Source organism: Aplidium turbinatum, chromosome 15 (assembly GCF_918807975.1).
Source record: "Aplidium turbinatum chromosome 15, kaAplTurb1.1, whole genome shotgun sequence".
Classification (NCBI taxonomy): Eukaryota; Metazoa; Chordata; class Ascidiacea; order Aplousobranchia; family Polyclinidae; genus Aplidium; species Aplidium turbinatum.
The window spans coordinates 17,160,994-17,175,158 of record NC_137486.1 but is presented as its reverse complement, the minus strand read 5'-3'; the positions used below and the strand labels follow the sequence as shown (position 1 = coordinate 17,175,158).

At 38.3% G+C, this 14,165-nt stretch overlaps 1 protein-coding gene across 1 annotated transcript in view; it reads right to left on the bottom strand.

Annotated features, from left to right (window-relative positions):
• Positions 1-13,855, bottom strand: part of LOC145783880 (membrane-associated phosphatidylinositol transfer protein 2-like) — a 37,856-nt gene extending 24,001 nt beyond the window's left edge. Inside the window, exons 1-9 of the mRNA XM_082595638.1 lie at positions 13,636-13,855; positions 5,807-5,939; positions 5,258-5,461; positions 2,894-3,069; positions 2,533-2,590; positions 2,068-2,237; positions 1,455-1,548; positions 866-946; positions 173-274 (exon numbers count right to left, since the gene is read on the bottom strand). Of these exons, the coding sequence (XP_082451764.1) occupies positions 173-274; positions 866-946; positions 1,455-1,548; positions 2,068-2,237; positions 2,533-2,590; positions 2,894-3,069; positions 5,258-5,461; positions 5,807-5,939; positions 13,636-13,713 (1,096 nt within the window). The 5' untranslated portion in view covers positions 13,714-13,855. The remainder of the gene's footprint in view (positions 1-172; positions 275-865; positions 947-1,454; positions 1,549-2,067; positions 2,238-2,532; positions 2,591-2,893; positions 3,070-5,257; positions 5,462-5,806; positions 5,940-13,635) is intronic.
• Positions 13,856-14,165: the final 310 nt, after the last annotated feature.

The window sequence follows — 14,165 nt, the reverse complement described above, 5'->3', positions numbered from 1 at the left end:
GAAGACAATCGCCAGCTCATCTACTGAAGAAGAGACGAATGGATGATTATGATACCAAGGGTATGCCACATAAAGTTATAATATGTGGCCGTGCGCCACACAATATGTCGTACACAACGCATCGTATTTGTTTGGATGGCTACCTACCACAGCAACAAGGTAACCTGTGTACCTGTGGCGTCGAAAAATTCGTCATCATCGGAGCTTGTATTGGTGCTATATCGTCGAATGCCTTCTATGCTGCTGTCAAAAAAGTTTGTTTCAACCAGACGACCTGAAACAAGACGAGCTTGCTTTTAAAAGCGAACGCTGAACATAAACGACAAGACTGTTCAGATCAATGTGACTTCAAAATCAGCGTAGCTTCTGGTGTAGCAAATCATAAAAAACACTTTTCAATAAGCGATCCTTGAAAAATAAGGGCTGCTGTAATTTTGCGAAGAGCTTGCTGTGTAAACAGCGGAACAGCATTGCTTAACAGAGCATAGTGTCACAAACGCTACAGGAAAAAAACTTGCACCTGCTGCACGCCCAACCTGAATGTGGTGAAAAAAACACAACTTCAGTTACACCATTAAAGTTAGAATCATTAAGTACGCCACGACGTTATATATAACATTAGAATAAAAACTAATTGAAAGAATCAATTACGAAAAAAAACATTCTCCAAAAATATGCTGCGATAAAATGCCATAACTAAGTAAAATGGGCGAAATAATCTTTCTTGTAAGAGAAAAAAATTAACTAGCACAAAACTCTGAAAAGTACCATACTAGTCAGAAAATCAGTCTTTTTTGTACTGCAGACATTGAATCAATGTAAAAAAGGCATTGGTTTGCTGTCTGGGGTTCGTTAACGTTCTTACCTTCTTGGTTGCTGAATTTGCTACGAATCGACAGCAGAGAGGTTGTTGAAGGTTTTCGTACTGTCAGCTTTTTCAAGGCACCTCGGAAAGATATAAAAATTTATAATTTGCGTAGCTTTTCGGATAACCCAGGGATAAAATGTCAAATTTCATTAAACTCATTAGTTAAAAAATGCAAAATCCTAATCAATATATTGATTGCTGTATTAAATGAGAAAATAAATCTATTGCTGCTTAAAGTCTTGATACAAATCTATTTTAACGTGCAATCGTCATTACGCTGATGCTACGTGCACAGGCAGAAAAATCAAGCGTTTTTTACATTGATTTAACGCCAGAAAACGTTGAATCAATGTAAAAAACGGTTGATTTGTTGTTTGAAACAGGATATAGAAACGTTTTCATAAAGGGGCGGATTTTACAAACGCAAATAAACTATAATAACCGGAATAGCTTTTCGAACAGTTGTTCACCGTTGCGGACGCTTAGTTTTTATAGACAGCTTGTATAAATTTAAAAGGTCTTTTCGTTTGCTGAAACAGTTCAACAAACTAAGCACACTGTGTCGAATGCACATGCTAGAGCTTACTGTTTTGCCGAGAAATCAAAGACGGACCAAACGCTGCTTCGTTGGACGAACCATTCATTTTCGAATCGTTGCTTGTCGTTGGCGTGGTATCGTCCTGCGGGAAAGCATTTGGTTGATGGCAACACTTACCATCGGACTTAGAAAGCCTCATCGGAAAGTAGGTTTGACATGCTTTTAAAATGTCGCCGTGATAGAGGCGCAACAGAGATTAAGTGCTGCAGTTTAAAGCTATTCTATCCAACCAGTGATTTTAGATTGTCATTCAAGTCCATGCATGTATGTAACTCAGTTGCTTACGAGATTTTTCTTAAAACCTCATGCTTCTTAATGAAAACATACAACATTTGCAGGACAGCTGTAGAAATATCGAGCATGAAACTCATTAGTTGGAAAAAATTTTAAACTTGTTAATGTCAAAATTTTTGTTAATGGTTATGCAGTTTGCCAGATCACAAACATAGCATAGAAAAGCATACACCCCCTTCTTTTGTTGAATCATCATGATTACAAGTGTTTCAATTATGTCATCATATTTCACTGAGTATTGACACAAGCGTAAAAACCTTGACACATTGTTTTATCAAATAAATAATTGATTTAATAACTAGATTACCTCGGAATCGGTAAAACGTTCTTCCATTGATTCATGTACGCCAAATTTGAGCCGTAAAGCAAGTTGAGTTTCCTTTTCCAGTTTTCTTATATCCTTAATCGTTAAACCATACCACTCGTCCTGCCAGCACCACGCTTGCTTGTGCGCCCGCAACATCACTTTTCGTAACCCTGAAAATATGAAAGAAAGCATATCAAAGAAAGTTTAGTGCATAATTGCATTACAGAGTTGCAAAACACATTAAATTACACAGCCAATGTAAGACTCACTTTAGCTGTAGCACATGACATTCAAAACAGAAATCAAGCGGGTCCGGACCAGAATGTGGCATATGAAAACGAGTACAACATACAGATTAATGTAACAAGTTGAAATAGTTCATTGCTGGTCTGTCATGTATACTTCAAGTATTGCTGGGTGCAAACAGAAGCACTTTTGCAAGAATCTTGAAGCTCCAAAAATTACCTGTGTCGTGAATAAACTTTTCTATCTTGGATTGCATCCCCCAATATTTAAATTCTACCTGAAAACACACACAAACATGTGGATAAAAAACATACAAGTGAAATTGTGCCATTAACTTCCAAGACAGAAAATTCCACCATCTTTACATTGATTCAATATGTGCAAACATTGAATGACTGTAAAACATTAAAAATGACGGTTTTGCCTGGGATCATGCAACCAATTCCTTTCGACATATCACCAAGAATTTCACTACAACTTTGTCTAAACATGCCAGCCTAATAAAACACAGCCTTGTAAAGCCATGTGTAAATACCACGACACAATTTGATAAAATATTAGTGAGAATAAACACACTTACTTTACAAAGTTTATATGCACACATGATGTTTCCTTGAGACTCTGGTGGAGAGTTTTTAATATTTGCCAACCAATTTTCACATAGTGGACCACGATCTGTTATAACTGACTTATACAACTTGGGATCTTCTCTTTTATCATAATCTGGAGACTGTTCTTTTACGATGTCAATTTCATCTAATTTCAAATATTCATACAAAAATTTAATTACTGGTACCGATATTAACCGGAATGGCCCGTTTCGGTGAGTCCGATTCGGTAAGTCCGATCCCTATTCGATGATTTTTTCAATTTTTTTTTTTAAATTATTGGGTATCATAGCCTAATTACCATTGCCGTTTTAGGGTTAGGGGGTAGGGGTTAGGGGTTAGGATTAGGGCTTAGAGGTTAGGAACTCACCGAATAGTAGCAGACCCGATATTAACACTACATGATAAACGCTCAAAATTTAACAAACACTGTACAACACATCTTAAAATGCAATAGATTGAGTTTCGCATTTAGCAGCTCATGGTTGTTGCTTATTAAAATGTAGATGCTAATGATCTTAGCCTGATACTGCAAGTTCGCTGTGGTAGTAGCTCGGTATGCACTCGCTTTCGAAAAACAGTTCCATAGTCAATATTCAATTACTCATGTGTTAAGATCAATGGCGTTGGAGTCAGTGTGTCGTACTGTCGTTTCATGCGGTTCTTTTGTTTGGCTTGAGGCTGCGGTCTTGATTGTGTTGCAAAAGCTAGTGCAAACTGCTACTACCTCAGCAAACTCGCCAAAACTTGACACAAATAATGCTTGTAGTTAAAAATACCGGTACACCTAAAATTTTACCTCAACCAGATGACTAGTCTTTGCCATGAGACATGACATACTAAACTTTTAAAAGTTTTGACAAATTTAACACAGTTCCTCTAATTAACAAAGCTAACAACTTTGAAACATCAAACTGGCAGTCTTGAGCATCAAGTTTACATTATTACTGCTTAAAAGCATCACAAAAGAATCAGAAAACGTTTTTCTTTCAAGACTACATATTTCCACAATCAATTCAAAATATAATCTGTTCAACCATAGGCGCCTAACCCGTGGGGGCGTGGGGGCCAGGCCCCCACGCATATTTATGCATGGGAGCAACCTTTTATGCTGCATTGATACATAAAACAATAGATGAACTAGCGATCGGCAGCAGGAAAACATTTTTAAAAGCAAACCACAACAGCTTTGCGCTAAATAATCACTAGAACGAGTAGCGATGCTACAATCCCATCCCAGACAAAAAAATCTGTCAATTTTACATTGATTTAACGTCTGCAGACGTTGAATTAATGTAAAAATGACTGATTTTGCTGCCTGAGACATATCAAAAATCTACCATTTTGCGTCGATTCAATGTCATCAGATGTTGAATGCACCCAAAAACAACATAATTTGCTACGTTGACGCAGCGTGCGTTTAGCTTAATGCGCTTGCAAACAGACTCGATGTCGCTTTCCAAAGTCGAAACCTCTGCAGAGAATTGTCGCGGCAGTGAATCGCTTGCTGTGAAAATGAACTTGAAGTCTCGGCCCGAGGTTACCACTAACCAACGCAACAAGGGCTGGTACAAACCGCATTGCGCACACGCGACATAATCAACGCAACAACGGACTCGCGCAAACTGCATGGCGCACACACGACCGTTGCCATAGAAACCCGATCAAAGGCGGGAAATATGCGCATTTTTTGTTTCATCTGCAACACGAAAACGGGCGTATTACAGCGAATTGAAACTTGAAAGCTGGTCAATGATAAGTTGCGATATTGTAGTGAAAAGGGAGCAATGTTAAGTCGAAAACTTAGTCAAACGTCTCTCCGTGACTATTTTTCAAGGGCTGTTTATGGATGTCAGAAACTTTTAAATGTATTCAAGGTGACGTGCTGTTCGCTGTTGAATTGATGTAAACATGAATGATTTTAATTTCAACAGGTATATTTTCAAGCGTATGATCAAGTTAGTATTTTCATTCCATTTACAGACAATACCTTTTAGTAAACCTTTTCGTCTCTTGTTTCATGCTAACAAATCTAGTTCGTTGCTAAACTTTATGTTGTGCTTAGCTTAAAGAATCGCAGTCCATCAACCGCTAGCCAACGCAGACGCATAGCATGTGTTTTGGTCGAGTTTTGTTTATAATAATTAACGGTAGGTTGAACGTAGCGATAACTTCGAGTGTGGCAATAAAAGCAATCCTAGTGTGACGACATAATTACGTCATCCATCTGCGTGACATTTCGCTGAATTTACGTTGCTGCTGATGAAACACGCTTTCGCCCCCACGGCCAAAAAAATAGTTAGGCGCCTATGTGTTCAACAGTAGGCTACATATACCTGAAACCATATTCCGCATATCAGCAGGTGATAAATTAAAAACATTTTCCGTAGTTCCAGGATCATTTAAAAAACGAGTTTCAACATCAATGGAAAACTTTTCCACAAAAGGGCAGGTAAAACGTGTTCTCGTGTATGGGTATGCATTCCATGCTTCTTCTTCAACAATTAAAGCATTTTTAGGCAGTAGAGATACAAGCCAACCTTAAACAAATGCACAAAACGTGAAATATATTCGTGTTCAATCTACTGTGTGAGCCATTAAGTAGGTTTGAAAGCAGCAGTGCAGTGAGAAACTGAAACTATACTGATGAGCCCAGCCTCATGGGCGAAACACGTGTCTATCGCTGTCAATTCTTGCTACAAATCGGCTGCCGAGAAACATAACACTTTCTTGTTAACCAAATTTGTTCTTTTTTACATTGATTAAACATCTATAGACATTGCTTAAACATCTATAGAATCAATGTATTCAACATCTAGGCCCACAGACTAAACATTTACATTTACAATGCAAAAAGAACAAAGATTGCTTGCTGAGTTACCAACCTGGAATGTGTTTACCAATGTGATAAATCTTTTGTGTATGCTGTCCGTTTCCACCAGGTCCATTAGAGTATGGCTCATTTTTAATAATTTCAACTCCACTTCCTGTTCCTTGACTTTCTTCCCTACTTTTTTTCTGCACAATATTGCATAGTTTTAGCATGGTTTCCAACTTTTTGCACAGAATACTTCCTTAATCTGGATGACTAGATGAAGATGTGAGCTATCATTGCATGAATTTACAACCTCTTCTTTCAAAAAGAGAAACGTTTAGCCTATTCTTTAAGCTTTTAAGACATATTTGCGACCCAAATATATTTAATACAACAACAAAGGTTAGTTTTTCATTTCTGTTAGTACTGGACTACTGGTATTACAGTAGACAAGTTTAAAAACGTACTAAAACTGGAGCTGGTGTACAAGTCTCTGCGGAGCACATCTTTTAGATGTAGGTAGTTATTATTATTGTAACTGTCTCCGCCGCCAGTGTAGCCAAATCGTTTGGCATCCGCTGGCTTCGATCAGTCTTTCAACAAGGTTGATAGGATCTCCATTCTGTTTTGTCCTTTGCGAGTTAGTTAGTTAAGTGCCCAAAGTTGCCAGATTGGGCTACTTATCGCGAATTGGGCTACTTTTAATTCGCTTCGCGACTTGAATTTGAAGGTTTGCGATTTTTTGACATTTGCGACTTTTTGGGCTACTTTTTACTTCTCTTAAGTTATAATGCCCAACAAAGATGAAAGTGGAAAGAATCACAGAATAATCAACTTGCATCACGTCCCTCACTTTCGAGCATTTTTATGTTCTATCTCTTCTTTCTCTTTTTGGTAAAAATGGCGTGATGACCATGTATACTGTTCCTAGCCTAGGGGCGACTTGCTGAGTTACCCAGTTGGCCGAGTATTGTAGCCTCTGCCCTCTATCCGGTTCTATGTGTTTGTTGAAAGGCAGAAGTTCCCCAGGGTTTTTTTTCAAGTAGGCCTAGTTGCTATTGTTGGAGTGTGAATTTTGTGATAGACTCATTTTTATGGTTAAGAGTTGGGTTTAGGTTTGAATTAGTAAACTTTAGACAAGATATAGTTTTCAAGTCCGTTTTCCCGCAATGCAGGATAACGATAATAATAAAACAAGCTAAGCTAATAAGACGAAGACTAGAGGTGTAATGGGTAGTAATGTAGCAAATCTTATTAGCCTAACGGAGGCTAGCTGTAACAGTCTTATACCGTAATATTTTAAGTCAGCAACAATGGTAGCACAATAAAGCTAATAGAGTGATGTTAAAACCAATTTTGTGACCAGTTTTCTTCTGGTTAGCGCCACCCAGCGAAATTGGGCTACTTTCCAATCCATTTTGCTACTTTTTCGCTACTTTTTCTGACAGAAATCTGGCAACTCTGTAAGTGCCTGCCAAATAGGTGCACACATTGTGGCGTCAAGATATTTAGCTGCAGTCCCTGGTCACCGGAATGGCCCGTTTCGGCGAGTCCGATTCGGTGAGTACCCTATTCGGCGAGAGCCTTTTTCGGCAAGTGCCCTATTTGGCGAGTTTTTGAAATTTTATTTTTGAAAGGGAATTATCGGGTACCAAAGCCTAACTGTTTTCACATCGTTTTAACGTCGGTGAACGTTGAAATCGTGCAGAAAGGAATAAAAATAAAATGTTTGAACTATTAAATTAAAATGCGTCATGTCAGTTCAGTTGTTCTTATTTCTGACCATCATATCAAAAACAATACACCTCAACATAGCAAAGGTAGAAGCGACAAAACGCAAACACTAAAACGTGCTTGAATTCGTCATGTCCGTTCAGTTGTTTTTAAGGTAAAAGCGACAAAACGCGAACGTTAAAACGTGCTTGTGACCGAAGTAAGTTATTGAGTTGAAAGAAATTTGGCACGGTCGCAACACCTTCAGAAAAATTTAAGTTGTGAAGGAAAAATACAAAAAAATAAAATGTTACAAAAAAAATCATGTTTATATCTATAAGTTAGTATTTTTGATTTTGAATAGTTAAAATGATTAGTTTGGATCAACAAATGTGTGGCCTACAGCTTGGATTGAAAGGAAATTATCGGGTACCGTAGCCTAGTTATCCCTACCAGCAAAAATTTGTTCCAAGAACCCAGTTAGCCTAACAGTTCATTTTTACATTGTTTGTAATAACAGAATGAAAAGGCTAACCAAATGTGTGGCCTATCGTTTTAACGTCACTAAACGTTGAAATCGTGTAGAGAAGAGAACTTTGAATACTAGGATACGTTGCAAGCCTTACAGCAGCCGGCGATCATGGCCGCTAAGTAGTGCTTGAATGACCGCCTGTGCTACCCCCTCCGTCGGCCAAGTTTGGCCGCCGGCTTCTTCTAGCCAATTATTTAATTTCGCAATAGAATGATCGTGGATTAACTGTCGAAAATATGTAGTATCAAAGAGTGACGCAGAATTAGGTCAGCGCATTATAGTCACTACTGTTGTATTGAATATATCCAGCTGCGATCACCAGCGCTGTAAGTCTTGTTTGCAATTTCCGATGTTTATTTTAACGGAGTGTTAATCCGAAGTGCTAATTTACATCGGTTGGCAATATTGTCATTTTTATATCGTTTCAATGTTGTCGGACATTGAATCGTTGTTAAAAAGGAGAATTAGGTTAGTTGACATTCGTGGGTAAAACACGTGTCTTCATAGTTGAGAACGCTGTGGGTTAGTGACTTCACACCCTCAATGGTGACATCATAACGGAATAAATGGTCAGGTTTTATGAAAGGCGGTATGCAGTTGAAACAATTTACTGAGCTGCAAGCAGTTAAAACAATTTAGGGTCATTAGATGGTCCCGCAATACCGGGTTACAATCCCGATAAAGCATTCAATGCGTGGTACCACGATTCTATAGCAGGACGTCGCCCACACTTCAACAACGCTAAGTGATCATTTTAACATTGTTGCAAGTTAAAATGATTTTCTTTTGTATTTTGGCCTCCAAGCACGCAGATTTGGCCGCCGAGAAGGAGCTCTCGGTAGGCCACGATAGCTGCCGGAAAAAAACACGAGTTTTAATGCCTGCGTTGAAACTGAGAAACATTCACAGAAGCCCTTCGATAGTATCGATACGTTGCATTTTTAAGATTATGCATTTTTAAGATAATGTATTCAGATGTTGAATCAATGTACAAATGAACTGTTAGGCTAAATAAGTTCTTGGAACAAATCGAAGGGCTTCTGTAAATGTTTCCCAGTTTCAACGTATCCTAGTCAGCAAAGTTCCCTATTTCTACACAATTTTAACGTTTAGCGATGTTAAAACGATGTAAAAACGGCAATTTCTGCTGGTCGGGATAACTAGGCTACGGTACCCGATAATTTCCTTTCAATCCAAGCTGTAGGCCACACATTTGTTGATCCAAACTAATCATTTTAACTATTCAAAAGTACAGTAGGCTACTAACTTATAGACATTAAACATGATTTTTTTTTGTAACATTTTCTTTTTTTTTATTTTCCCTTCATTTCTTAAATTTTTCTGAAGGTGTTGCGACCGTGCCAAATTTCTTTCAACTCAATAACTTAATTCGGTCACAAGCACGTTTTAACGTTCGCGTTTTGTCGCTTCTACCTTTGCTATGTTGACGTGTATTGTTTTTCATATGATGGTCAGAAATAAAAACAACACAACTAGGAGCTGACATAACGAATTTTAATTTAATAGTTCAAACTAGAGATGTACCGATATATCGGCATCGGTGATATCGGCCATTTTTTTAGTATCGGTATCGGCAAAATTTGGCCGATACTGTGGCCGATACTAAACATGTAAAAAAGGCGTTTGCTGCGGATTTTCTGCAGAAGCAAAGATATAATATAGATTTTTTAAAGTAGTAACTAACATCACATTGATGTAGAAAAATAAAAACCTGTTCAAATTTTTGATACCTCACACTCCCATGACTTCATGCGCGCACCTTTTGGATTTGTTTGCTTACAGTGATTCTTTCACTCAAACAAAACGTTTTGTTTCAGCAGTTTTACGTTGTTCGATTCTTAAGTTGTGAAGAAGACTCAATTTCTCCAATATTTATCATTCTTTTCTTTGTGTTTCTTTTTTACTCTCAGCAGAGGATAAAACCAGGCCAAGACTAGCCAGGTAGCAAAAATGTATACTTTTGCATCGTTTTTACGTTGCTAAACGTTTAAAAAACCCATGTAACTTGGTTGTTTTTAGTAAGCTGGTTTTATCAGTTTGTGATTTAATTTCCACCTTTTGTTGTAATAAACTCACCAAGCTTAAACAATGTCATGGCAGAGTAAGTAGGGTCTGCTACTATTCGGTGAGTCCGATTCGGTGAGTCTGATTCGGTGAGTTCCTAACCTCTAACCCCTAACCAAGAACCCTAAAACGGCAATGATAATTAGGCTACGGTACCTAATAATTAAAAAAAAAAATTGAAAAAAATCCCCCGTTAAGAGATCGGACTCACCGAAACGGGCCATTCCGGAGTAAGTAGGCTCAAAATGATAGCAATGGGACTACGAATCCTCACTAAGCTAATCAATAAATGGTCTTGTTGCGCCTAAGATGACAACCTCATTGTGAAGACAGGAGCGTTCTTCCCAGCTATCAGCACAAGGCTGAGCACTCACTAGTACAGCAAGCTGTTGCGATTCGCTTTCCATAACGGTGTAGCTTCCACGCTAGCCATTTAGACCATCCAACCAACTATATGTTTCTCGGCCGTCAAGGGTATGCCGTACCCTCTCTCTCATAGGCCTTGGTCATCTTAAGCGCAACAAGACCATTTTGATTAGTTTAGTGAAGATTCGTAGTTCCATTGCTTTCATTTTGAGCCTACTTATTCTGCCATGACATTGTTTAAGCTTGGTGAGTCTATTACAACGAAAGGTGGAAATTTAATCACAAACTGATAGAACCAGCTTACAAAAAACAACCAAGTTACACAAGTTTTTTAAACGTTTAGCAACGTAAAAACGATGCAAAATTATACATTTTTGCTACCTGGGTAGTCTTGGCCTGGCAAAAGCTTTTCAACCGAACGACAAGCGCCGTTAGGTTGCACATTACTTGTTGAATAGTTTTTGTACGACTACACAAATCACTTGGTTTACATTTTACATCTTATTATCAATTATGATAGCCTATTTGGAGAGTTTGCGCAAACACTTCATTAATTTTTCAGAAACCCCAATTATGATGTAATGTTTCTTCCCTTATACCCCAGTCCTCAATTACGGTGGCCTTTCATTACTACAACCTACCATTATGACACAACAATGTGGTTGAGATTGGATTCTTGAATCTTTAATAAATTATGCCAATTGAAAGCTTTTTTAATAGTTTTATGCAAATAAGGTAAAACTTAGCATTTGACATAATTCCTTGCAAATACCAAAATTGCTTCTTTTTGTAACACCGAAGTATCGGCCAAAATATCGGTGTCAGTATCGGTATCGGCCTAAAAAAGTGATATCGGTATCGGGATCGGTATCGGCCAAAATATTGGTATCGGTACATTTCTAGTTCAAACATTTTATTTTTATTCCTTTCTGCACGATTTCAACGTTTAACGATGTAAAAACGGCAATTATAATTAGGCTACGGTACCCAATAATTCTCTTTCAAAAATAAAATTTCAAAAACTCGCCGAACAGGGCACTTGCCGAAAAAGGCTCTCGCCGAATAGGGAACTCGCCGAATTGGATAAGCCGAATCGGACTTGCCGAATAGTAGCAGACCCCTGGTCACTTAGGTGCTATTCCCAGTACAGTGTATTTCATTAGGTGCTTGATGATAATACTGCAGACAGCGGCATACGCAGGATTATCTCAAGAGGGGAGGCATAACAGTATATTTAAAATATTCATCCTTACATCTCGTAAATCTGTTCAAACAAAAGAGCTTCCTTAGTGGGTTCTTGGCCGCACTTGCATAATCAGGCACTGCACACTGATGTGTTTTAAAGTTAAATTCACTTTGTAACACAGTGGGAGAACTGTCACATAATCAAGCCTTTCTGTTAAATGATTATGAGTGTAATTTGACACGTCGAATAGCACCTAAATGACCAGGCGTCGCTGTGCACTGGACCTAACTATCCTCACGCCATAGTGAGCGCACCTATTTGGCAGGCACCTAACTGTTTGCACCTAAAAGACCTTGACCCACTGACCCAGCCTGCGCCCTAGTCAAACATACCATGTCATACATTGGAATCGACCAAAAATATAAAGTGAAACCACTTTACTTTTGCTTTACTGTTAATACATTTCACCCTATCTCTTGGTTGCTGCCAATTATTGACGTATTACACGTCATAGCATTTATAATCAGGGCCATAGGCGCCTAAACTGTGGGGGCGTGGGGGCCAGGCCCCCACGCATATTTCTGCGTGGGAGCAACTTTTTATGCTGTATTGATACATAAAACAATAGATGAACTAGCGATCGGCAGCAGGAAAACATTTTTTAAATGCAAACCACAACAGCTTCGTGATAAATGATCACCAGAACGAGTAGCGATGCTACAATCCCATCCCAGACAAAAAAAAATCATTTTTACATTGATTTAACGTCTGCAGACGTTGAATTAATGTAAAAATGACTGAATTTGCTGCCTGGGACATAGCAAAAATCTACCATTTTGCGTCGATTCAATGTCATCAGATGTTGAATGCACCCAAAAACAACATAAATTGCTACGTAGACGCAGCGTGCGTTTGGCTTAATGCGCTTGCAAACAGACTCGATGTCGCTTTCGAAAGTCCAAACCTCTGCAGTGAATAGTCGCGGCAGTGAATCGCTCGTTGTAAAAATGAACTTGAAGTCTGGGCCCGAGGTAACCACTAACCAACGCAACAAGGGCTGGTACAAATCGCATTGCACACACACGGCATAATCAACGCAACAACGGACTCGCGCAAACTGCATGGCGCACACACGACCGTTGCCATAGAAACCCGATCAAAGGCGGGAATGTGCGCATCTTTTGTTTCATCTGCCACACGAAAACGGGCGTTTTACAGCGAATTGAAAGCAGGTCAGTCATAAGTTGCGATATTGTAGTAAAAAGGAAGCAATGTCAAGTCGAAAACTTAATCAAACGTCTCTCCGTAACTATTTTTCAAAAGCTGTTTACGGATGTCAGCAACTTTTAAATTTAATCAAGGTGACGTGCTGTTGAATTGATGCGCTTTGATTGATGTAAACATGAATGATTTTGCTTTCAACAGGTACATTTTCAAGCGTATGATCAAGTTAGTATTTTCAATTCCATTTACAGTATTATACATTTTAGTAAACCTTTTCGTCTCTTGTTTCATGCTAATAAATCTAGTTCGTTGCTAAACTTTATGTTGTGCTTAGCTTAAAGAGTCACAGACCATCAACCGCTAGCCAACGCAGACGCATAGCATGTGTTTTGGTCAAGTTTTATTTATAATAATTAACGGTAGGTCGAACGTAGCGATAACTCCGAGTGTGGTAATAAAAGCAATCCTAGTGTGACGACATAATTACGTCATCCATCTGCGTGACATTTTGCTGAATTTAAGTTGCTGCTGATTAAACACGCTTTCGCCCCCACGGCCAAAAAAATAGTTAGGCGCCTATGATCAGGGCGGAGACTTGTACACCAGCTCCGCAAAATCATATGGTAAAGTTAAGTTTTACAAGTATTAAGTACAAAATTATTTCATTTCTTTCTGATGCAAAATTTAATGTCTAGAAGCAAATGGAGTTCTAGCTCATCCACTGATACGTTATAGAAAAAAAGATAGATAAGTTAGGCAAGTAGCCTAGGCTGAACATAACTATTCAGCATACCTGTATCATATACAGCTGTGCAATTTTATATTCATCCACACTAAGTGGCATTGGTATTCGGTATTCTTTAATCAACATTGTCGTCCCAGTTGAGAAATTGTCATTAATGTGAGTGTGTGCTGCTCACAATACACCTTACTCATACATGCATGACAACTACAGTATATAACAATTGGTTTTGTTAGTTACAATTACTAATTAAAATTAACCCCAGATCTGGTCATCCGCCTAAAATTGATTAATTGCTGTGAAAACATCAGAGTATTTGCGGTGAATTGTAAATGGGCACATAACCAAACTAACCAGTAACCACACAACCTAAACATTGTCAATGTACCAAAACAGTGACTATATAACTATGCAAGGAATAGGATAGAATGGAAGACAAACTTTGCAATAAAATATGGAAAATATCAAAGATGGAATGAAAAGTTCTAGTCTTCCATCATTCCGTCTCAATTCCATTATTAACTTTTTAGCCTACCACAGTTTAAAACAAGAAAAAATTGTTAAAATAACTTGAACAAAAG